Source organism: Alnus glutinosa, chromosome 5, assembly GCF_958979055.1.
Source record: "Alnus glutinosa chromosome 5, dhAlnGlut1.1, whole genome shotgun sequence".
NCBI classification, from domain to species: domain Eukaryota; kingdom Viridiplantae; phylum Streptophyta; class Magnoliopsida; order Fagales; family Betulaceae; genus Alnus; species Alnus glutinosa.
Window position 1 is genome coordinate 26,005,729 of NC_084890.1, and position 26,251 is coordinate 26,031,979.

General features: G+C 37.7%; 3 protein-coding genes and 1 long non-coding RNA gene across 4 annotated transcripts; all 4 read left to right on the forward strand.

Moving 5' to 3' along the window:
- Positions 1–3,002: 3,002 nt before the first annotated feature.
- On the forward strand, positions 3,003–4,135 carry LOC133869167 (uncharacterized). Its single transcript, XM_062306121.1, has 3 exons — positions 3,003–3,317; positions 3,417–3,554; positions 3,632–4,135. Exons 1-3 carry the CDS (start codon positions 3,003–3,005, stop codon positions 4,133–4,135), a joined length of 957 nt encoding a protein of 318 aa, XP_062162105.1.
- A 272-nt stretch (positions 4,136–4,407) lies between these two features.
- LOC133869168 (protein ALP1-like) lies at positions 4,408–5,934 on the forward strand. The gene is made up of 3 exons (XM_062306122.1): positions 4,408–4,983; positions 5,101–5,329; positions 5,426–5,934. Exons 1-3 carry the CDS (start codon positions 4,408–4,410, stop codon positions 5,932–5,934), a joined length of 1,314 nt encoding a protein of 437 aa, XP_062162106.1.
- Positions 5,935–8,436: 2,502 nt separating this feature from the next.
- On the forward strand, positions 8,437–12,809 carry LOC133869831 (pentatricopeptide repeat-containing protein At1g09900-like). Its single transcript, XM_062306913.1, has 3 exons — positions 8,437–11,176; positions 12,298–12,419; positions 12,509–12,809. The coding sequence occupies exon 1, from the start codon at positions 8,580–8,582 to the stop codon at positions 11,109–11,111; it is 2,532 nt and encodes an 843-aa protein (XP_062162897.1). The 5' UTR covers positions 8,437–8,579; the 3' UTR covers positions 11,112–11,176; positions 12,298–12,419; positions 12,509–12,809.
- A 5,031-nt stretch (positions 12,810–17,840) lies between these two features.
- Positions 17,841–20,043, forward strand: LOC133867573 (uncharacterized). The gene is made up of 3 exons (XR_009900109.1): positions 17,841–18,293; positions 19,097–19,138; positions 19,906–20,043. It is a non-coding gene; the product is annotated as an uncharacterized LOC133867573 (long non-coding RNA).
- The last annotated feature ends 6,208 nt before the right edge of the window (positions 20,044–26,251 follow it).

Below are 26,251 nucleotides of genomic sequence, written 5' to 3' on the forward strand. Positions count from 1 at the left end.
AAAAAAAAAAAAAACAAAAAAGAAAAAGAAAATGGGCGCAATAATACCCCCTAATCAAAACATTATCAAAAACAAATTTATAAACAAGACACTCATATTTGTAACAAATATGTTGAAAAAAAAAATTATCTTTAAAACACTCTTAACTTCATAACAAAATTGGCACAAATTAAAAAAACAAACCACAAAGTAATCAAAAATTTATGAAAAGCAAATTAATTTAAAAGACACTCATATCTTTAAAAAAAAATGAAAATGAAAATGGGCACAATAATACCCCCTAATCAAAACATTATCAAAAACAAATATATAAACAAGACACTCATATTTGTAACAAATATGTTGAAAAAAAAAAAATTCTTTAAAACACTCTTAACTTCATAACAAAATTGGCACAAATTAAAAAAACAAACCACAAAGTAATCAAAAATTTATGAAAAGCAAATAATTGAAAAGACACTCATATTTTTTTAAAAAAAAATTAAAAACAAAAAATGAAAATGGGCACAATAATACCCCCTAATCAAAACATTATCAAAAACAAATTTATAAACAAGACACTCATATTTGTAACAAATATGTTGAAAAAAAAAAAATCTTTAAAACACTCTTAACTTCATAACAAAATTGGCACAAATTAAAAAAACAAACCACAAAGTAATCAAAAATTTATGAAAAGCAAATAATTGAAAAGACACTCATATTTTTTTTAAAAAAAATTAAAAACAAAAAAGGAAAATGGGCACAATAATACCCCCTAATCAAAACATTATCAAAAACAATTTTATAAACAAGACACTCATATTTGTAACAAATATGTTGAAAAAAAAAAAAAATTCTTTAAAACACTCTTAACTTCATAACAAAATTGGCACAAATTAAAAAAACAAACCACAAAGTAATCAAAAATTTATGAAAAGCAAATAATTGAAAAGACACTCATATTTTTTTAAAAAAAAATTAAAAACAAAAAATGAAAATGGGCACAATAATACCCCCTAATCAAAACATTATCAAAAACAATTTTATAAACAAGACACTCATATTTGTAACAAATATGTTGAAAAAAAAAAAAAATTCTTTAAAACACTCTTAACTTCATAACAAAATTGGCACAAATTAAAAAAACAAACCACAAAGTAATCAAAAATTTATGAAAAGCAAATTAATTTAAAAGACACTCATATCTTTAAAAAAAAATGAAAATGAAAATGGGCACAATAATACCCCCTAATCAAAACATTATCAAAAACAAATTTATAAACAAGACACTCATATTTGTAACAAATATGTTGAAAAAAAAAAAATTTCTTTAAAACACTCTTAACTTCATAACAAAATTGGCACAAATTAAAAAAACAAACCACAAAGTAATCAAAAATTTATGAAAAGCAAATAATTGAAAAGACACTCATATTTTTTTAAAAAAAAATTAAAAACAAAAAATGAAAATGGGCACAATAATACCCCCTAATCAAAACATTATCAAAAACAATTTTATAAACAAGACACTCATATTTGTAACAAATATGTTGAAAAAAAAAAAATTGTTTAAAACACTCTTAACTTCATAACAAAATTGGCACAAATTAAAAAAACAAACCACAAAGTAATCAAAAATTTATGAAAAGCAAATAATTTAAAAGACACTCATATTTTTTTTAAAAAAATAAAAACAAAAAATGAAAATGGGCACAATAATACCCCCTAATCAAAACATTATCAAAAACAAATTTATAAACAAGACACTCATATTTGTAACAAATATGTTGAAAAAAAAAAAATTTCTTTAAAACACTCTTAACTTCATAACAAAATTGGCACAAATTAAAAAAACAAACCACAAAGTAATCAAAAATTTATGAAAAGCAAATTAATTTAAAAGACACTCACATCTTTTAAAAAAAAAAAATGAAAATGAAAATGGGCACAATAATACCCCCTAATCAAAACATTATCAAAAACAAATTTATAAACAAGACACTCATATTTGTAACAAATATGTTGAAAAAAAAAAAAAATTCTTTAAAACACTCTTAACTTCATAACAAAATTGGCACAAATTAAAAAAACAAACCACAAAGTAATCAAAAATTTATGAAAAGCAAATTAAATTAAAAGACACTCATATCTTTTTTAATTTTTAATTTTTTTTTAAAAAAGAACCACTTTTAACTTTAAAACAAAACCGGCACAAATTAAAAAAACTAACCACAAACTAATCAACACATTATCAAAAACAAATTTCTTTACAACGGGTGAAAAAATTATTCCTTTTTTTACGCTGGTAGATTTACCATGCTCACAGCACAAATTTAATGATGTCTTCAATTCATGCTACATTTTGTACAGCCATATTCGACGAGAAGCAAGAAGCAGTGTTTTCCTGACTCGTTCAAAACCTCTCATATTCGAAAGGTATTCCTCGCAATCTGTTTCCCGATGTATGATGTAAAATTAATGCATGTTTATAACTTTTTCATCATAGACATATATTGGAATTCTCGACTGTAATTAATTTAATTTTAAATTAAGCAACATTACAAATTACTTGCTACTTTGAGAGTTAATTGTAATTTATCTTGTTGTCGAATTTTGTTAAAACATTTTACTAGTAGTCCCCCTCAATAGTCAATGTTCCTCGTAAATGCCAATTATGTCTATAAATATATATATATATATATATATATATATATATATATATATATATATATATATATATATATATATATATATATATATATATATATATATACTTTCATAATTTGCATCTTTGTCATTAGGGGGAATATAGAAAATGAAGTGGTAGTTCGAGGGGTTATATAAAAATTTTCAACTTCATGTTCGTTTGGTTGTGAATTTTTTCGTACGTTGTTACTATACCAAACTTGTGAATTTCTAATTAGTGACACCTAAGGGGAAAAGTACACTAATCCCCCTCAATGCATCGCTGTCACTAATGGCCCTACTTTTTCACTCCATACTAGAGAAAACGAGGTGCCATGCCAAAAGGAAAGGGAATTGAGTGGACTCCTGAGGAAGCTGACCTGTTGCTCGAACTTCTTCTAGAATGTGTGCATAACGGTACCATTGTCAGAGGGACCGTGACCAAAAATACATGGGTGGATCTGACCGAGAAAATGAATGCGAGGGCCACTAGGGTTTTTACCCCTAGCCAGCTATCGACGAAGTACAACAAGTTTCGTAAAGACCACACAGACTTCTCAGGCCTGTTAAATCATGAAACCGGTTTCGGGTGGGACCCTATATTGAACACCGTCAGCGGGACCCCGACGCAATGGGAGCGTGCCAAGATGGTATGCTCTATCCCAAATGACCTCGGTGTGATCAATCTTTTATAGAAATCATGAAAAACATCTAAATGTAAACTAAGTGCCTTTTCCGGGTTTTCGTAGGTCGATGATAGAATCACACGCTTCAAGTCAAAGGGGTGCCGTAACTATGAGCAGCTGGGGATCCTTTTCGATCGGTCCCCCGCCGATCCTCCGCACATTCCCCGCCTAACGCCGAGGAGGAAGAACATCTCATGCACCGTATGCAGACGGAGGGTATGCACGTGCATAGTGGTGGGGCTGGTCGTACGGGTCGAGCAAAAGGTTATCCGTCACAGGCATTTGTTGACCTCGACAGTCCTCATGATGATGAGGCCGGTGGACCTTCATCTGGTGGAGGTAGGCGCAGGGGGAAAGAGCCGATGGTGGAGGATACACCATCTGACCTGGCGCGGGATATTGGACTGGGTGTCAATATGGGATCTACACAAAAAGGATCTTCGGGCAAAAAAGGATCCAAGCAAACGAAAAGCCAGATGGTGGCTTCGAAGAAAGCTTTGTACGACGAGTTAAAGGAGATGGCAAAGGCAAGGAAAGACATCTTGCTTCGGCGGAGTCAGTCGGATATGAGTTCCACACAACAGCACAGCACTGCCAGATCCGCACTCCCGATGGATTGGGCTCTCGACTTCCTAGACGAGTTGCAGCATGAGGTCAGTGACGAAGTGTACGTAGCTGCAACAGTTGCTCTGATGGATGAACAACTTCAAGCCGCGTGGATCCGCATGACAAGAGCACGTAGATTGATCTGGCTAAAAAAGCAGAAGCCCCTTGATGACTGACAGGCAGGATAAGATTGCAAATAGCTACTTGTATTTGTACTTAACTTTGAGGGTAATTTATGTTTGTTTTGTATTTTAGGTATTAAGTATGAGACAATTATATTGGGATGCAATGTGTTCTTCTATTTTCACTTAACTTTGAGGACCAATTATGTTAGTTTAATGTACTTTTGGTATTAGTTATTGCAATGTGGTATGTGACAATGATTGGTGATATGTGTTTTACTGTGTGCATATGTGACAATAATTGAATTGAATCTGTGTTTGCTGATATGCTGTACACATTATTTGAAGCTGTATTAAACTCAAATGTGTCCGTTGGTAGGATGGATGGATCTAACATCCCTTTCGACGCCATGGATGAGGATAGTGAACAGGAATTTGATGACGAAATAAATTTGATATTGGCTGTGCTAGACATATCAGATGACGATGACGATGACGATGGAAACTGCAAAATGCCGGCACGCAATTTGCCATTACGAGGGGCCATGTATATAAGGTGCATGCTGAACGGTAACCCAACGCCGTTTAAGGAAATGTTCCGTATGGAGCAACCCCAGTTTATAACGTTGTGTACTGAGTTGAGGGAGCGCCAACTCATGAGGAGTACAAGGAACGTTGAGGTTGAGGAAAGTGTGGCTATATTTCTTGTGGTTATCGGCCATAGCCAGGGGCAGCGGGTCGCGTCAGATCGCTTTCAACATTCCACTGAGACAATAAACCGCCATATCAAGACGGTGCTTGGTGCAGTGGGTCGTCTAGCGAGGATTTACATTAGAGTTCGTCATAGGACTGGGGTGGCCCCACATGTAAGCAGTGATCCCAAATATTATCCTTGGTTCAAGGTTAGTTCATGTCCTTCTGTAACACAACAATGTTATATTTATGTCACCTTTCAAATACTATAAAGAATGCCCTAGTTTTATGATTTATTATTTTTATTATTTCTTACATTTTGATAGGATTGTATTGGTGCGATCGATGGCACACACATAAAGGCGGAAGTCCCAGTCGAGCACCAACGCCTCTTTCGTGGCCGGAAAAATGATTGCACACACAACGTGATGGCAATATGCGATTTCGCTATGTTATTCGCGTTCGTGTACGTTGGTTGGGAGGGAACAGCTAACGATGGTCGCGTATTTAAGGATGTTGTTACAGGTGACAACGGTTTTGAGTGGCCCACAGATGGTGTGTACCTTGTAGTCAAAATGCCTTTAAGTATACATCAGACATTTTCCTTCTGTCTGTTTCTATATTGACATTTTTATTGCATTATTTATGAAGGACACTATTACGTGGCTGATTCAGCGTATCCATGTACGCGGGGTTTTTTGCCTCCATATAAAGGGGAGAGGTACCATCTCAACACTTATCGCAACAGGCCGTTGCCACGTGGGTACAAGGAACTATTTAACTTTAGGCACTCATCGTTGCGAATGATCATCGAGAATTGCTTCGCCAGATTGAAGAGGAGATGGCGTATATTAAATGGCATCCCTGGGTACTTATTGGTGCGTCAACCTAGCATTATATTGGCATGTTGCACGCTACACAACTTCGTCGGGGTACACAATCCGAATGATGAAATCTTCAGCGGCAATGATGCAGCAAAACCGGAAATGGACGTCGATCAGGTAGACATGAGTGAGCACCCAGATGATTATGGCAACAACGATGAGGCAGGCCCATCAAATTCAGGACATTATGACTTCTCCCAAGCAGCTTCTGTTGAAATGACCCAATTTAGAGAAGGCATTGCACAAGCAATGTGGGATACCCGTCATGGACACTAGAATGCGGGAAATTTAAAAAATTGCAATTATATTGTACAAGTAGTGAATTTTTGTTTTGGATATGCATTACGTATGGTTGTGGTTTTACGCATGTGTTTGGTTAATTTCGAGTAAAATATACTCTTATGTACGATTTTGTACCCGTATTAATTTTGTTTTACAAGTTTTTTTCTTCTTATTTTTCTTAACGCATTACCAAGTAGACATGGACGTCAAAGTGAACTGTACATGTGGTGCTGGACCCATGAGACTTCTCGTTTCAAGAACAGAAAGGAACTACATGCGGCGTTTCTACAAGTGTCCCCTAGGAAAGGTATGAACTCGTCAAAAAACGCTGGCCTCAAATTGAACCAACATTTACATGTTAATGATTTTTATGTTTAAGTGTATGTCGCAGTGGCAGTCTCATCCCGTTTTAATGTATTATTGTAGAATCATCCCGGGGGTTTCTACTGGGAAGATGAGTTGATGCAAAATTTTGCTGAACCGGTACACGAGGACCCCGCTGTGCACATACATGCGCAGGGCAACGCATCGGGCATGCCGTGGCTTGTCGGGGGCATTATGCGATGTTGTGGTATTACATGGATTTGCGTCCTTTGTTTGTTAGGGTTATTGTTTTTGTTGGTTCTCATCTTCGCCTGAAGGGGTTTGGTTTGTAATGCGGGTAATTTATCATATCATATATTTTGCTTTTACTGGTATCAGTTTATTGTATAATATATGTCGGATATTCCTAGAGATCGCTACTTGAACCTTTTTTATTTTCAGTACCGCTCATGAACGGTAATAGAGCTATGCATTTGACTGAATGCCAACCTTTCTTCATAATGTACCTATCTGTTTCTTTTTCCTTTCCATAGATTTTTTGTTTGCTTTTAGTTTCTTTATTTTATGTTAGATATATCTTGCTCAAACTAATTTGTGGTAAATGAATATGTCGATAATTACGGTTTATAATTTTGAATTAAAGCAGATAAGTAATTTAATTTTAACGAGAATGAAATAGGCATTTTTCACGAGAAATGAGAAGGAAATAATTTATATTAAACTCGAAAAAATATTCGTTACTAAATAAAATTAACTAAAATTAATCATAAAATTAAAACAAAAAAACGTGTTTATCTTAGATTTAATAAAGCAAAATAAATTAAAATCATTAGTCCATAAAATTTAATACTCAATTTTTAATTAGTATACAATGAATATTTCAATCATTATCAAGATTAAAGAAAAATTACAGTTTAGTCCCCCAAATTACCACCCGTATTGTGTCTAGGCCCAAAAATTGCTAACACTCCGACTTCGGTCTCTCAAAGGCTCAAACTACCAAAACCTTTGAAAAAATGCCACATTGGGCGAGATATGTCCATATTACTCATGCCACATGTCATTATAGAATTTTTTTTTAAAAAAAATTGAAAAAAATAACTAAAATCCAAAAGCAAATATATATATATATATATATATATATATATATATATATATATTTCAAATAAAAATAGGAAAATGGGGGTGGCTCGTAGGCCACCCCCCTCCCAAAGGGATGGCAATACCTATATTTTTTTATTTTATTTTTTTATTATTATTAAAAAAAAGAATAAAAATGAAAATAAAAATATAATTTTTTAGTTTTTAGTTTTTAGTTTTAATTTTTAATTTTTTTGTAATTTTTTTTTATCATTAGTTTTATTATTTTTTACCATACCAATTATTATGCACAACTTTTCATACAAACCAATCATCTTCAATCATTTCCTACTATTAAAAAACATTTTCTTTTTCAATTTTTAAAAATTAACACTTATTTTCATAACACCAATCATTATACACAACTTTTCATACAATCCAATCATTTCCAACCACTTTCTACCATTATAAAACATTTTTTTTCAATCTTCCAAATTCAACACTCAAACACATATTCGAAAAGAATCTGAATTATATTCAACATCCAAACACATTTTCATTGCCTTGAAATCCGTGATCAGATTCAGAATATTATTCATATTCGAAATATTCGATACCCAAACGCACCATACATATCAAGAGGAAGATCCAGCAAAGGAACGGTGGGAATGTTATAAATAAATCTAGTTAAAGGGGCCCATTTTGTTGAGTTATGAGCATGGAAATTTTTTTAAGACATTCTAAAACATTGCATTTCAATTTAACACATGGGTAAATTTGTCACGAAAAAATGTCTTGGTGTCACCTGGAGCTCACATGCACATTTTATGTCCAAGCTAGAAGAGAATTTTTCTAATTCAGTCTATAAAAATATTATGTATCTCGCATGCATTTTTAATTGCAACGATAAAGTTGAAAGAGAATTTATTAAAAAAAATGTACTTATCACATACAAATGAACATGTAGCATTTGGAGGCCAAAAGTGCAAATGGGGCTTACGTTTGGTGCCCAAGTGTAATTTACATTTTTTTCTTTTTCTTTTTCAAGTATTAAAAACAGAAACGAAGTGCACAAAATAAGGAGGCGGCTCATGTTGACAATTTTGAGAATTTGAGAATCTCAGAAGGATACTGCCACTGCCAGGCAAACGACTTGCTTCTTTCTTACATTGTTATTTCAGATTACAAAATCTCAATTTTGCGCCATTTTTGTGTTGTTCATCTAGTGTAGGGAGATGCTATATAACTTCAATTTCTACATTAGAGTTCGAAAACCTTTAGCCAAACCTCACAAGTTCATTGCTTTCTTAGAGTTTCGTACATGTATTTCTGGCATTAATGGTGAATTCACGGGGAAAGAGGTTACTTCAACACGCAGAAGCCATTTCTTTTCAAACCCATTAGCCCGTATTGGACCTAGTGCTTATTATTCTTCATTTTCTTCAAGAAGCTCAATTGCTAGTTCTCTTTCAAGCACTAGTACTAGGGGTTATGGTGTGGGGATAGGTAAAAGTGATGATAGTGACGATGGGTATGGCAGATTTAGGCAAATGGGCTCCAGGGTTTCTGGGAGCCAGCAAGACTCTTACCCTGTTAATTTTGATGAAGTTAAAGAGCTTAAGGATGATGATGATGACGATGAAGATGAAGAAGGAGAGGATGTTAATGATGATGATTTTATGGTTTTGAATTCGTTTAATAGGAATCGTGAACAAAGAGAAGATGTTAGAAGAGATGAGGCGGACGAGGAAGAAAAAAGACACCCTTTGGTGAGACAGATCTGTAGATTAATCACACTCAGCTCGAGTTGGAATCCAAAGCTTGAAGGGGAGTTGAGGCATTTACTCAGAAGCCTCAAGCCTCGGCAAGTTTGTGCTGTTTTGCAGTCTCAGACGGATGAACGGGTTGCTTTGAAATTGTTCTATTGGGCTGATCGGCAGTGGAGGTACAGACATGACCCGGTCGTGTACTATACGATGCTCGAGGTTCTTAGTAAGACTAAATTGTGTCAGGGTGCTAGACGTGTTCTTCGGCTCATGGCACGCAGGGGTATTGAGCGCCGGCCTGAAGCTTTTGGTTATGTGATGATATCATATAGTCGGGCAGGCAAGTTAAGGAATGCAATGCAGGTGTTAACCTTGATGCAAAGAGCAGGAGTAGAACCCAATTTGTGGATATGTAACACTGCGATCAATGTTTTGGTGAGGTGGAATCATCTGGAAAAGGCATTGAGGTTCTTGGCTCGGATGCAACTTGTTGAAATTACACCTAATGTTGTCACCTATAACTGCTTGGTAAAGGGGTATTGTGATGTACATCGCATTGAAGATGCCATGGAACTGATCGCTGAAATGCCACTAAAGGGATGCCACCCAGATAAAGTTAGCTACTATACAGTGATGGGTTTTCTCTGCAAGGAGAAAAGGGTTAAAGAGGTGAGGGAATTGATGGAGAAGATGTTGAAGGACAGTAAATTGATACCAGACCAGGTTACTTACAATACTCTTATTCATATGTTCTGCAAGCATGGTCATGGGGATGAGGCTTTGGAATTCTTAAGGGAGGCAGAGGAGAGGCATTTTTCTGTGGATAAGGTCGGGTATAGTGCAATAGTTCACTCATTTTGTAAGGCAGGGAAGATTGATGTGGCAAAAGAATTAGTAAAGGAAATGTTCAGAAAGGGTTGCATTCCTGATGTTGTGACTTACACTGCTGTTCTTAATGGGTTTTGCCTTCTAGGAAAGGTGGATCAAGCTAAAAGGATGCGTCAGCAGATGTACAAGCATGGTTGCAAACCAAACACTGTGTCATATACAGCCTTGTTACATGGGCTTTGTCAGTGTGGAAAATCCTTAGAAGCTAGAGAGATGATCAACACGAGTGAGGAAGAGTTGTGGACCCCTAATGCAATCACTTACGGTGTTGTGATGCACGGCCTGCGTAGGGAAGGGAAATTATCTGAGGCCATTGATTTGGTAAGGGAGATGTTAACAAAGGGCTTTCTTCCAACCCCAGTTGATATTAACGTACTAATTCAGTCCCTCTGCCGAGAGGGGAAAATGCACGAGGCTAAAAAGTTCATGGAGGAGTGTCTGAACAATGGATGTGCTGTTAATGTGGTAAACTTTACCACTTTAATTCATGGATTTTGTAAGAAGGATGACTTGGAGGCTGCTCTGTCATTGCTCGATGACATGTATCTGAGTAACAAACACCCTGATGCATTCACGTATACTACATTGATTGATGCATTGGGGAAGAAAGGTAGAATAGAAGAAGCTACTGAACTTTTAATGAAGATGTTGAAGAAGGGTGTGGATCCTACTCCTGTTACGTACAGGGCAGTTATCCACCGGTATTGCCAGATGGGTAGGGTGGAAGATTTGTTAAAATTATTAGAGAAAATGCTTTTAAGACAGTCATGCAGAACAGTGTATAATCAAGTTATTGAAAAGCTTTGTCGTTTTGGAAATCTTGAGGAGGCTGATAAACTCTTGGGTAATGTGTTGAGAACAGCTTCAATAATTGATGCTAAAACATGTCACATACTCATGGAGAGTTATTTGAACAAAGGGATTCCTTGGTCAGCGTATAAGGTTGCCTGTCGAATGTTCAACCGGAATCTGATTCCTGAATTGAAGTTATGTGAGAAGGTGAGTAAGAGACTGATGTTAGAAGGAAAATCAGAGGAGGCGGATAAGCTTATGCTAAGTTTTGTTGAGCGTGGACATATTTTATCCGACTGTCAAGAGCATTTGGGAAGCTAGTGGGAGTATAGATCTGACTTTTCCATCAGCATTATTTGCTGCTATCATCAACTTCTTTTATCGTGGTAAGTTCCTATTCTTCCATCATCATGTGACCAATAAGTTGCATAGTGAGTCATATTTCATGCTTAGTCCATGATATGTTCTCTTTTCTTGTAACAAGAAATCTTGGACGTGTAGTCAGTTATTACTCTCAACAGGTTCGGAGAACTAAAATTTGTAGGGTAGCTCTCCAGTTTGAATGTTAATATTTATAGAGATGGTCCTCCCGCCTCCTCCCATAGAACTTACTAGTTTTTTTTTCTGTGAATTGTTTAATGGATGTTTTGACCCATTGTTAATATGATTGTCCTTTTATTTACTAAAACTTACTGACAGTTATTCTGGTTGGTCTTTCTTTGTCGTCGTCCACGCTTTTAAATGAATAGTTTTACTGCACATGATTTTCTTAATATTGTGAATGCAGAAGGGTGCTGTTATTTCCTCTTGTTAAACTGTCCATGTTTGTGTGCCTGTGAGTTTTTTTTTTTTGGGTTTGTCCTTGGCAGAACAATAGAACATGATTATTAAACTGGTTAGTGAAGATTCTTAACAATGTTCATAGAAAGCTTAGAATAAACAATGATAATGAGAAACTAAGTACAAAACTACCTCTGCTTCTGTTGCAGATCGAGTCCTTGCTCAATTTCATCATTGGCTTTAAGGTCAATTGCAGCAATTCTCTCTCTGTCTCTGTCTCTGTCTCTCAAAACATGGCAAAAGGGCTAAAGTAGAATTCATACTATTTTGAATTAAATGTCACATTAAAAACCGTGATTATAGAAGTTAAGAAGCACCTGCAAGAAGCAGAAACACCATAGGCTCCAATGATTTTATTTTATTTTATTTTTGAGAAAGGGATTTGTTGGTAGTCCACTTGCAGTGGGGTAATAGCTATCTTTTTTTTTGTAAAACTTTTTAGTTCTGGAGAATCGATTACTCTTAACAGTGTAAAGCATCATAAGCCATCACTCTTTCATAAGTGATTCTCGACATCGGAAAACAAAAGTATTCTCCAGCTTCAGAAATCTTAGAACCATGATCATGTTTGATGTGTGATACTTATTAAGGGGACCATCTTTTTCTCCAAATATCCCTTCTTCTCTTGCTACCATTTCCTTCATCACCTCAAAATCTGTTTTTGCAGGTTCAGCATGAGAAGTGGCTGTTTTTTCAAACTACAGCAGTCTGACCGCCATTATCTCTAGCATTTGAGGATACCTTTGTGGCCTGACTCTCTTACAGGCCATCCTTAGCTGTGAAAAGCTTGTGAGTACAGTTTTCGCAGTGTATGAAACTTTTCAGCTCTGGTTAAGGCAATATATTCTTCTGATATGAAACTTTTTCATTATTTTTAGGTGCAACACCTTCAGTAAGCACATTGACAGCCCAGTAAGTTAGCCAATAGTAAAGCAAAGGATCCTCCCGCTGTACCACAAGAACTTCGGCCCTGGAAGTTATTGAAGAACAGTATATGATAGGCCCAGAATTATGAGGCTTCACTTGCTATTTTGAGAAAGAACTATAATACAGTTACAAGAGCTTGTTCCATATTTGGTTTGGCCCAAAAAATATCTCTTAGTCGTTAGCGGACCCTCCTATATTCAACTTGGGATTCATCTTCATCTTTTATGATATGAAGGGTTCTTTTTCTTGTTATATATCAATAGCCAAGTCACTAATGAATTCATTCAACTCCACCATATTTACCCATATACTCTTAAGAGGCAAGAATCTTTCACTACGTTTGCCATGATTTTTCCCTCAAACGTTTCAGTATGTTGATCCTGTTTATCGTACACAGTTCAATAAACAGGTTGTGCGCCTTGTGGCTGAAGGTTTGACATGGAAACACTCCACGCCAGTGATTGTTCTGATTGGGTGTCATGCTTAAACAAATGTATATTAACAACCTTGTCCAACATCATCATTGTTGGTGCAATGCTCTACAGTAACCTCAAGACCGTTTTGAAGTGGTTTTGTAAGAAAGAGAATGGGTTAGAAGGGTTCACTGGTGGGATCTGGTGAAGCCACTCAGACGCCTAAGTTTGCAAAGGTACAGTGAAAGGGTATTTTGGCAGAGTTTTGCCGAGGGTCAGATTGCATACCTGTGAGGTTTACCTGGGATCCTTATATACTCCCACCAAGAGGTTGTTGTCTGACGTGGATATTTCCTCCCTTAATTTGTTAGGAGGGGCAGCATGTTGTGGGTGTTTGGTTAGCTGAGCTAGCGGAGGTTGAATCGTTTGCTTGGTGACATTCCTTTGGTAAAGGTGCACTCGGATTTTGGTAGCTGGTTGGGCTATAGGCCGTCAAACTGTGAGGCCGTCGAGCCCTTTATGGCATGCGATCCTTTATAGTTTGGAGGTCATCTGGTTTTCCCGATGGACGGGCCCTCTCGTCAATGTCCAAGCCCTATAATAGCCCTCCAATTTTATTGGATGATTGGTTCGCCAATAAAATGGAAAATTTGAAATGAGTGCTTTGAGCTTGTCAGTGGGCTTTTCCAAGGCTCGTCGGTATCTAGCCCCTCCAGTAACTCCCAATTCCATTGGATGATTGGTGTGTCAAGTAATCTGTGAGAATTTGAAATGGGTGCTTTGGGTCCGTCGGTGTGTTATTCTAGAGCCCATCGACTGATCTTTGGAAGGGATAGGCTGGGTGCCTCATGCTTCAAATTGAGAGCAAATAGGTGTTGCAAACTGTAATGGTAGATGTCGTTATAAATGCAGAGTCTTAGGAATTAAAGAAACATGATCCGAAGGTTGGCTTGATTTGCGTGACTTCTGCTGCTTGAGCGACGTGTGGTGGGAGTGTATCAGGAGAAAGATGATTTAAATTTTGAAATTGTCCTTTTGGCCGTTATCCCATGCGCTCTGCGTGTATAATAGGGGGAAGAGGGCATTATTTCCCTCTTTTAATCGACTCTCGTGCTTTGAAGCTTTTCTTTGACGGTTTCTGACTTGCGACTCTAGTGCATTTTCTTCCCAACTCCTTCATTTCCAATGACTGGTGGTGACGTCCATGGAGCTGCAAGTGAGGTCGTTTAAGAGACGGCAGTTGGTGTTCGTTCAAGGAGCTGCTAGTGGGGCTATTCAGGAGGTTGTTGGTGGAATTGTCGTATTCGGCGGCACATGGAGGTCTTATATCAAGGTTAGGATGTTGGAAGGGCTTCGCCATCGCTTCTGTATCCCCGTGTCGGTGTCGTTGAGGGCTTTAGCGAAACGAGAGGGAGCGCTGGTGATAGGAGCGGACGAGGTTTGCTTTACTGAGGATATGATGGCGGCCAACCTTCGGTTTTTGGCCTTGCGTTTAATTCTCGAGGTTTTGTTCAACCTCCATTTGGCGCCGATGTAGTTAATGCCCAACGCGTGGCGGATTCTTATTGCCTGTGGCATAGTGTGGTCGGAGTTCTTTAAGGATGAAGGCCACCTTGCGCTATCCACTGTTGAATTTTTATACATGCAGCAACCCTTCGATCAAAATTGTGGATTGTGGAGCTTCCGTTCTTGTTGTATAGACTATCGATTGGTCGAGATTCCAAGAAGACTATAAAGCTTGAAGAACTGGGATACTTGGTTCTTCTTTGTGTCGGGAACTAGCTAGGAGGTTACCAATGGAGAGACTAATGGCTCAGTAAACTATCGGCTAAACCAAGGCCAAGCGTTGGGGTAAATACTGATTGATTGATTGATGAGGGACAAACATTTCGAAGAAGCTTTTGAATATAAAGGGCTAAGCCATCTCTCCAATGAGGAATTGGAGGAAAGATGGGGGATGGTAACTGCTTCTGCCGACAAGTCATTCTTTTTCTAGGTACTGAACCCAGTGTGTTGCCGAAGAGAAACACAAATCCTCGCGGTCAAAACCATCATGGAATTAGAAAACCATAGTGGGGACAGGGACCTCTGTCCCAACGAAGAAGAAAACAGTTGAAAGAAACATAGGAAAAACTCGAACCCCCAGCGACGGGCAAGAAAGGGATCAAGCTTGAAAGAAGGGCAAGGCAAGGGTGAGGACGTTAGCCCCTTCAAAGAGATGCCCCGTGAAAGAGATGCCAACTAAAGGCCCATCTGCCACCGGGTGCTTGTCAGTAACGCAAAGCCCACGGGTCACGGACCCCCGAATGGAAGAAGAGGATGAAGAAGATGTACCCCTCGTCGTCCAACAGAGGCCTTTACGTGAGAGGCATAATCCTACCTGTGTGCCAGGCTCAACCACGGTTGATCCTTTGAATGCTAGTAGGCTTGCGCCAAACCAAGGGGTGGGAGCAAGTGGGTTACCTCAACCATATAGTCTCGTTGATGAGGACAATGACGAGAACTTTGGCATCTACGAGTCGTATATCACTAGCGATCAGTAGGGAGAGCTGGTTGAGAAGAAATGTCGTCGGGTGTAAGATATACTTCCCCCACCGCGCCTTCCCAAGAAGAGGCTGCATCGGCAGAGGCTGGGATGTCTCGAAAAAGGAGTTAAAGTCTTGTTTGGGGTGCCAATTGAGGCATCGGCTCTTGAAGGATTGACCCGGTTTAGAATGTGTTCCTAGGGAAGTGTTGACTCAAGCTAAAGAGGTCGCCTAGGGATCTTCAGCTAGGCCCCAGTTAAAGTGCAAGTTTGTGCCCGTTATTGAGAGTCAAGAACACTGGAGGTGGTACAGTCGGTATGCTCCATATGTTGGTGCCCTTGATCTTTTGCGCCGACTGGGTCTTTATTTAGACAAGTCGGACTCTTCAAATGAGGGAAGGAGTTCCTCGCTAAATGTTGTCCCTTGGTTGTTGCTAAGCCTGACGACCTGGGGTGTTCGTAATTAAGTCTAGTGACTTCAACGAAAATCGTCGGGATAATGGGTCATCGTCAGTTGAAGAGGTACAACCGGTACCTCGGGGGTAAGAGGTAGTATCCCTAGTGGGGATTAGTCAGCAGTCATCAGGAGGGCATGGCATATGGTACATACCGGTGTTCGAACCCTTGGTAGACGTTGAAATTAGAAGCAGAACGTCAGAACTGAGAGGGTTCGACTGCCACTGAAATTTTCTTGAAATTTTCTAAATGTGGGGTTAGTCTTCGAGGTAGGGCCTTCTTAAGCACCTCCTGATTTATATGCGTGCCTTCTAAGTGTTAAGCTTCATTACATTTCGAGCCCGTCGAATTTTTCCTTTTGAGAAGGTCTTTGGACTCCTCAGTGTGGGGGCCTTAGGGAGTAATGCCTTTTGAGGAAGGGGGCCTCATTGAGAAGGTCTTTGGACCCATTGGCGTGGTGGCCTTAGGGAGTAAGGCTTTTCGAGGAGGGGGCCTCATCGAAATGGTCTTTGGATTTAAAACATGAAGAAATGTAGTCAATATGGAAAAAAAAGAACTTCTTTGATTAAGACAAAGAAAGTTACAAATGTTGCTACTAGTAGTAGCGCTGCAGATGCTGTGTGTTCCAAGGGAGTGGATAGCGCTTTTTGTCCATTAACATCAAGTGATAATCAAATAAAGTTTCCACTCGTTCTAGCCAACTTATCGTCTGGGGCGATTGCAATCAATCACCCGGTAAGGGCCTTCCCAGTTGCGTCCCAGCTTGTTGTCGGCTAGGTTCCATGTATTCACCTTTCGCAATACCAGGTCTCCAATATTGAAGCTCCTTGGCTTTACTTTGACATTAAAGTACTTCGGCATCTTCTCTCGGTAAACGGCTATATGCACTGCCGCCAAAGGTTTTTTTTTTCTTCATTGAAAAGGTCCAAGTTCTCCCTTAAGCCTCAATGTTTTGGATGGGATCATAGTTGGTAGCCCAGTGACTTAGGAGGCCGACTTCAACCGGAATCATTGCCTCGCTTTCGAAGGCCAAGGCATAGGGGGTCTCACCTAGGGGTGGGCAAAAACCCGCCTACCAGCCCCGCCCCATGTCCCTAGCTCACCTCGAACCGCCCCCTATACACCGGATTTTAGGTGTTTTTTTGCTGTCACGGGTTGGATTTTGTCCAACCCATGTGGGGTTGGGTGGGTTGCGGGTTGGGGTTTTAAAAAACCCCGGATACTGTAATACCCCGTTTTTTAAGATATTGAATAAAATATCTTAAAATATGATTTATGATCTAATAATGACGTAAAAGAATAAATATGAATATTTATGAAAATAAATATTCATTTATTAAGAAGCATTTATAGTTTGAGTTTAATAAAAGTTCAAACGGACCTTAAACTTTGGAATATTAGAAACAGGGTCAAACGAACTCTGTTTTGGTTGATTGAAAGGCCAGAACGCTCATCTCGAAGTCCTCTAGCTACCCTCCAAATTTCATAACTTTTGGATTCCATTTAGTACCCGAAAACATCCGCGAAAAATTATACCTCTGAATAGGACGAAAATTAATATATAATCTTGTGGGCCCATTTTATTACCACATGATCAAATCAGCCCAGCCCATGACAGCCCAGCTCGCACATGTAAGCCCAGTTCACACATACACACAGCTTCGTTAGTTACAGGAAAACAGCAAACTAAGTTTCTAAAGTTAGAAACTAACTCCCATTTAGATATAGATAAGAGATATTAAGCTATATTCTTATCTTATAATCATTGTTGAAACACCTGTGTATCATCTATCCGTAGATTGTTTTTGTGTTGGGTTGATCTTCACCATTCGGGTCTCATATAAAAGGAAGCTTGGAGATGGGTCTTCCTCACACCAAGCTGAAAGCTTCTTCCTCTTGTCGAGACTCTCTCCATTTTTAGTGTAGTGCAGAAATCAGAAAAAAAAGCTCTCTCTTCTCTCTTTCTGCTTCTCTCTGTTGGCACAGCAAGCAGTAAGAGCACCCCAAAGAACCCATCTTCTTCTTTGTATACAGCAGGAAACCAGAAACTCTTCATCTTCTATGTTTCTTTTCCAACCCGGAGCAACTCTCTCCTTCGTTCTTCTTTCTTCTCTGTTCTCCTTCTTTCCCGTTCTTCCCTTTACTCTCTCTTGCCGAGAGACACAGGGAGACTGAACGAGAGAGTGAGAGACCGTGAGATGGAGAGAAGAAACTGAGTAGGAGACCCAGAAACCTTCCCCCTCCTTCAATCGGTGAAGAAACCAAAACAGAGCAACTCATTCCTTCTTAAAGCTGCAGAAAAATCTTCAAAGAAAAATCAAACCTCTTGCTCTCTCTCTCACCGTAAGTCTCTCCCTTTAGTCCTTTGTTTTTCTTCCCCTGTGTGTGTGCGTGTAAGAAAACATAGTAAAGAAATGAGATAAGGAAGAAAAAATGAGGCTCTAGAACGATGTGTGTGTGTGTGTGTTCGGTGGGTTAAAAAGAGAAGAAGAAAAGGAACAAAAAGGATAATAAAAGCATGAAGTGTCTAGAAAAAGACAAAAAGAAATAGAAGCTCTCTATCTCACTGTCTATAATCTCTCCCAACCGGGTATCTATACAAAATATATAATCGAGTGATATATTTGGTAAGTTATTTATAAGGTTTTGTTTTAATGTTTTATAAGTGTCGTTAAAGAAATCTATTGTTATAAGTTGTATTTTAGACGAGGCCTTTCAAGTGGCGCAAATGATTTATAAATCACACTGTTATAATTCGAGTAAAAAATCACTATTTTACGAAAGCGTTGTTATGCCGTCCAAATATTTTAAAGTATTTTAGGTGTTATTAATACTAGTGCTGTTATTCTGCCCGGATTTTATAAGAATAAAATAAGGTTTTTATGTTTATTTGATATAAAAATAAATATGTATGATTTTTAATGTTAAAGCTTTTATAATGCCATTTTAACTAAAATTGGTGTTTTGGTCATTATTTATAAATGATGTTATAATGCCCACATGAAATATGTGGCATTATAATTAATCAATTTTATATGTCGTGGTAATGTTCAAGCGAAAATAGGAGATAATATTTAAATAGGATTAAAATGTATATTTAGTGAATTATGCTAATTTACTATTGTCTGTATTAAATTATATTGCAGTGATTATATCTGTAAACATTTCTTGAAGCTAGAAGAATTGCTGTGAGTATTTCTTACTCACTGAGGATGATACGTGTTGTGGTTTTTGATTATGTGTTGAAGTTTGCTTTATTTAATTGTATGCATATGGTTTGACATTTTATATGTTTAACATGCTCTGGTTGGAATTATGTATATGATGTTTGCATAATCTGAGTTATAAATGGGTTAATAAAAAGACTGGAGGTTTAGGTACCAAGGCGTCAGTGATTGAGGAGACCAACGGATGAACTGAGGTTTACAAACCAAGGCGTTAAGTAATTGACTAGACCAGCGGGTAAACCGAAGTTTAGGTACCAAGGCATCAATTCATTGATAAGACCGACGGATAAACTAAAGGTTGAAGGATTAATAATAAAGCGGGTGAGCATAGGCCACCAGAAGGAGCATAGGCCCCTGAGAGATTTAATGAAGCATAGGCTTCCATTAGTAAGCATTGAGCATAGGCTCATAATGAAAGAAACATAGGCTTCAATCTAACGGAGCATAGGCCCCTGAGAGATTTAATGAAGCATAGGCTTCCATTAGTAAGCATTGAGCATAGGCTCATAATGAAAGAAGCATAGACTTCAATCTAATGGAGCATAGGCTCATAATAAGCAAAGCATAGGCTTCAAATTGATGGAACATAGGTTCAATTAAGGTTAAAGTAAGAAGTATACAAGGTTGTGCATGTATTTATATAACTGTCATCATTTGATTGCTTAGTGTACTTTTAAATAATGCAGTATTTTACTGTGGTCAAGGACTATTGACTCACTTGACCACAGCATGAGATTGTGGTGATAACTGCAATCTCATGCGAGTTTTTGCAGGGTGGATTAAAGGTCAAGACTATTGGAATAATTATTTTTATATGAAATATTTGTTATGTTGGAGAAGACAATAATTATGTATTTATTAAGTGCCGCATGTGGCACATATGTTATTATTTTGGATGTAATTATTATATCAGAAAAAAGGTTATTATTTTTATATATTGAGATTATCTAGTCAGCTCTGATGTGTCATTGTTAAAGAAAAATTATATTCCGCTGCTAATTTATAACTCTGATGAGTTAGTAATGTCACGTGGAAATCGAAAAATTTTCACTTACGCTTTTTGTAAAAGCGGGGCGTTACAGATACCCACCCCGCCCCGTACCCCCAAATTATGAACAAAAAAAACCCTAACCCCCCCTCTCTGCGCCGCTCTCTTTTCTTGAAGCTTCTTCACTCTTAGTTCTTCCCCTCTTCTTTTTGCAGCCCTCTTTTCTTTCTAGTTTCTTGAAGCTTCTTCAATTCTTTCCCTCTCTTCTTTCTGCCACCCTCTCTTCTTTCTAGTTTCTTGAAGCTCTTCAATTCTTCCCCTCTCTTCTTTCTGCCACCCTCTTTTCTTTCTAGTTTCTTGAAGCTTCTTCAGTTCTTCCCTTCTTCTTTCTTTCTAGTTTCTTCCCCTTTATTTTTCTGTAATACTCTGTATTTTAAGATATTTAATTAATACAGGGTATTACATCTTCTCCCTCTTCTTTCTTTCTACTTTCTTCCCCTCTCTTCTTCCCCTCACCAGAGTCTTCTCTTTAGGTATTTGACTTCTCCTCTAGTATGGTACTCGTTTTTAGGAATTGGGGAAGGCATCTTCCTCGCGCAATTTGATGGTGACGACGTTGAGAAAGCGGACGCCCACGGAACAAAGTAGTCATCTCTCATTTTTTTTCTTCATTTCTCTTCAATCCCACCCCATCAGATCTACTCTGAATTTGCAAAACCCATAAAACCCATAAAACCCTCAAAACTGCCCCGCGCCCCTCCGTGACCCTGTGGATACAGTGAACAAATTTGCTACTGTAGGTGAGATTTTCTACACCCGCATGGTTGTGGGGCGGGGGCAAGAATGGCGGAAATCCGCCTTGCGCACACCCCTATTCTCACCCGTTGGTGTTTAAGCCATTGTTCAGTATGTCTATAGGATACTCAAAAGTTCTTTTACCCACTGCCCCTTTGACTTATCCAATCTCTTTTCAATCATTTTAAAGATTGTGTTATTGGTGGCTTGGACTTGCCCATTTGCCTGCAGGTGCCCAAGGGAGGAATAATGGTATTTTTTTTTTTAAAAAAAAAAAATTCTAGTTGCGCACACCCCTAAAAAGCCTTATTGTCAAATTGCTTTCCATTGTCTGTTACTATCACATGGGAGATTTCGAAATGGTAAACTATTGAGCACTAGAGGAAGTTTTCAATCTCTCTCTCTATTATTGTTGCCAAGGGTTTTGCTTCCATCCATTTTGTGAAGCAGTTGATGGTAACTACTACGAATTTGGCCTTCCCTTTACCTAGTGGGAGTGGTCTAATTATGTCAACTCTTGACTATGCAAATGGCAAGGGAGAAGCGATCAACGTTAACTCTTGAGGTGGGTAGTGTGGTACATTGGAGAACTCTTGGCGTCTCTGGCATTTCTTCACCATGTCCTCTGAGTCTTTCTTCATGGAGGGCTAGTAGTATTCCATGACCATGCATGGAAAATACCTTTTTGAATTGGGGTCATACGTCCGATTTTGACGCCCGTGATAAAATTTATGACCAAATTATTGTCACGTGTGTAGACTTGAGCAATTTGAAGTTAAGTGAAATTTGATCGAATAAAAATAATTTCTATCGATCGAAAAAAAGTAGCATCTCCACGTGTCAGTAAACATGCGAGGTTAGGTGAGATATGTTAGGGACAAGATGTCGCTTGACTGCATTAAATACAATTTTGATCAATCCAAAATAATTCTTGTCGATAAAAATAATATCTCCACGTGTGGAGTTAGGTGTGACGCGACATTTCTAATGTCATTTAATGAAAATTTTGATTGATCAAAATGCACCGTAATTGCACAAAAACGTTTATTTAGGGAACGGAACTGAACGATTTGTTTTTAGTTCTTGCTTCGTTCATAGTGAGTTAGAGGGGTTTTGGAACGAAGTTTCCTTGTGAGTTAAGCCAAATCTTGAGTGTTTCTTTGAGGATTTGTTACACGGGGACTATTCAAACAAGAATCTTGAAAAATTGGTCCGAGGGTAAGCATTTTTAAGACTAAAACTTTTTATAATATAGCCGTTGTAATAACCAAGTAAATGCTATAAATCGTAATATTAGCGTGTTAGGACTGTTTTAGAGTATATAGAATAGTTAACATGCTACAATTGAATTGTTGGTTGAGAAAATTTCTAATGGAGGTTTTGCTTAGTAAATGGAGACTATATTAAAATGTAGATATGTTAGAGTTGCGTGGTGTGTTGGGTAGTCATCATGATGATGAAATATTGTTGGAAGTTTATAGGAAATGTAATCAATGGTAAAATATTGGGCTAATTATAAAAATGAGATTTTAATATGGTAAACAAATGTATTATGCATGTAAATGGTCTATTAGGATTGTTTGAGTTAGAAAAAGAGATTGGTTAAGAGAAAAATGAAAGAGTTAAATACTTAATTGCCCCTTGTGGTTTAAAAACTTTATTTTTTACTTTATTAGTTTTCATTTTTATCATAGGAGGTATCTGTGCTATGGGAAAAGATGAAAATGGTACCTCCGTTCATTTTTCTGTCCAAAATTAACGTCCCGCCATGTCATTTTATACGTGTCGGCGTACCTGTGCGACACCTGTCCCAAGAGCCATATCAGCACTGACGTGGTAACTATGTGTGTGTGTGTTTATATATATATATTATTTTAAGGACTTTCAAAATAAAATAAAACTTATAAGGGTGGCTGAGCCATATGGGCCACCCCCAAGGCCAGTTTTGGGGGTGGCTGAACCACCTCATGGCCTTTGGGGGTGGTTCGGCCACCCCCCAAGGGCCAAAATGGGGGTGGCCGAAACCACCCCCATTTGGCCTGGGGTTGGTTCGGCCATCCCCATGAGCCAAAACTTTTTTTTTTTTTTTTTTTTTCTCTCTCTCTTTCTCTCTCTCTCTCTCTCTCTTTAGAACGAAGGTGGTTTAGCTACTCCCATATCGGCCGGTCTGGGGGTAGCCGAACCACCCCCGTCGCCCTTGGGCCACAAAAGTGAAAAAAAAGAAAAAAGAAAATAGGTTTTGGCTCTTGGGGGTGGTTCGGCCACCCCCAAAACTGGTCTTGAGCCACCCCTAGAATTTTTTTTTTTTTTTTTTTTGAAGTTCTTAAAATAATATATATATATATATATATATATATATATATATATATATATATATATATATATATATATATATATAGTAGCCACGTCAGCGTTGACATGGCTCTGGGGATAGGTGTCGCAGGGGTATGCCGACACGTGTAGGATGACATGGCTGGATGTTAGTTTTGAACAGAAAAATGAACAGAAGTACCATTTCCGTCTTTTCCCATAGCCCAGGTACCTCTTAAGATAAAAATGAAAACTGAGGAGGAAAAAAAATAAAGTTTTTAAACTATAAGGGTGTGTAAGGTATTTAACCCAAAATAAAATTTGGGTGAAAGATCACGTAGAAATTAATCTGGCAGTAAGATTTGATCGATTGAACAAAAATAGGACAAAACTTACATAATATGGTGTTATGGACTTTGATTGAGCAAACTAGATTTTGTTCGAATGAAATGTCCCATAATAGTTAGTGGAGTCTTTTTAACGAAAAGTTTGATGTTTAGTTGTAAATATATTGTAGATAAGTTAGAGCACGTGCTTAGAAGTTCAGACGTTGTTTAAGCTCAAGTTGTAAGTACAAAGTTACTGACCATGACTTAAATGTTATACATATTGCATTGTATATTTAGAATGTTTAATTGTGATATTGAGCCATGATGGTTTAAGTGTGTTCAGATATGCATTGCATGTTATAATTATGATTTACATTGTTTAAATGAAAATGAATTTAATGAAAAACGAAGTACGAGAGTGCTGGGGAGAAGAGAAAGCTAGGGGTAAAAGGTTTGAAATGTACGCTTTTGCAATAGAGTTTGTAGAAGTATGATTTCTGAAAATGTAGGGTTTGGTTTCACAAAAAAGTTTGTGAAAATGTTTTGGATTTCTGTATTCATTGAAGAGAGAGAGAGAGAGAGGGAGAGAGAGAGAGAGAGAGTTAAAACTCTGATCATCCCGCATCGAGTAATGAGAGGGAGTTAAACTTTGTTGGGGAAATAATCAGCTTCGAAGCCACGTGGACCCCGTGACAAGTCGGAGGTTCAACCCACAGACCCGACCCGGCTGGGTCACCTTGAATAGAACATCTCGGAGGTTTGTCACAATCTTACATGAAGAAATCTTCTCGGTGTCTAATCACCTCGGACTGTTACATATCTCGGGGATTGATCACTTCGGACCTAAAGACTCCACAGGGCATGAATATCATGAGATCTCCTAGTCTGATTGGAGTAAACATGTCTCGGATATTTACACCTCGGAGGATTGGTCGAAGTACACTACAATTGTCTCAGAGGTATCTTCTTAAACTCAACAAGTAAGTAATTAAGTATTAACAGAACACTAGTATGGGTTTATCCCTGAAGCTAGGACTCTACACGATGTGATAAGGCCCTTATCCCGGGAACCTCGAGATAAGTCTCTATCCCATAATCAGAGGGATACGACTTCTAATAATGTGGAATCAAGATTGAAGAGGTAGAGTACTACCCAACCTGGACTCTACCACCTGATTCAAACTCCCTGAAGATAAGGCTGAAACCTATGTGATATAGGACTCAAACTCCTAGTCCAATTATACTTCAAGAACTCCAGTAAGCCTATAATTGTGAGCTTATAAATAAGACTGTAACACCAGGTATTTACACACAGATTGTTTGAGCTCTGAGATTTTTGATTCTTCATAGAAAATCACGAGTTTAAACTGATTTAGGCATCAGAGTGGTGTAGTCGGCACCCCCGACTAGTTGTTTGTTGCTTTTGCAGGTGTGAGGAAAGTACAATTTGGAAGATAAATGACGAATCACAAGGCAACATGTCACCATACTGAAAATTATACCAACAAACTCTTATTGTTTTCTGAATCTAGTGATAGAGATAGTTAAACTCTTATCATCCCAAATTCACCGATAAGAGGGAGTTCAACTCTTATCATCTTATATCCACTTATAAGAGGAAGTTAAACTCTTAACATCCTGCATCTAGTAATGCGGGGGAGTTAAACTCTTATTAATTTTAAATCGTACGATGAGTTGGATTTAAACACTTATCCTTCTAACCCATGGTTTAAAAGTTGAAAAATGATATATGAATCTACATTTGATTTATGTTGTTTACATCACTGTATGATATTAACTGTTTTACTCATTCATGTCATGAGGTATGAAGTTATATGTACGTAGAAAAGAAAATGCAAATAAAATGAGGTTTGTTTTACTACTATGTATAAACCCTCTCTAAAACATGTGAATTGCGAAACGACTACGACACTTTATAAAACAACATTTATGGAAACTTATGCATTGTGATCACTGATTTACAAGACAATAGAGAGAATAATTTTTAAAGAAAAATGGGCTCACATTACACACAATAATAGGCTAGAATATTTTTACTTGCTTGCTGAACCGTGGACTCACATATCCACCTATAAAATTGTTGTGATTTTACAGGAGTCGCTGAGGTACGTAGTTGTTGACATTGACCCATATGCGTGCTCAAATTTTTTGAAGAGCTGATTTGAGTTAGCTAGGTCGGTATTGTTAGATGTGAATATATACCACTTGTGGTATATTTGAGTGATTATGTATAAATATAAGGTTATTAAGTTTTGTAATAACGTTATATAATGAAATAGGAGCTTTGGTATGTTTTATAAGTAAGTGTGTTGGTTTCAAAAAAAAAAAATGATAAAAAAAAGTTGTACTTAGTTGTTGTAGGTAGTACCATAGTAGCGTCATATGAAAAATCAGATATTTTTCACTTACGGCTTGCGATATAAGCCAGGACATTGCCCTTCGAATCTAAATGGTTTAGGGTAAGAAGCTGCAGCTTCCCCACAAGCGTTCAGCAATAAAGAATTGTGATCGGCAGAAGTAGTTGGATGATGTAAAATAGTAGCCCTGGTGAATAGATTTATGTTTGCCGGCCAGACCAGTTCTCCTATTACACCATGTGAAGGGATTCTCAGAGAAGCTCAAATCAATCAT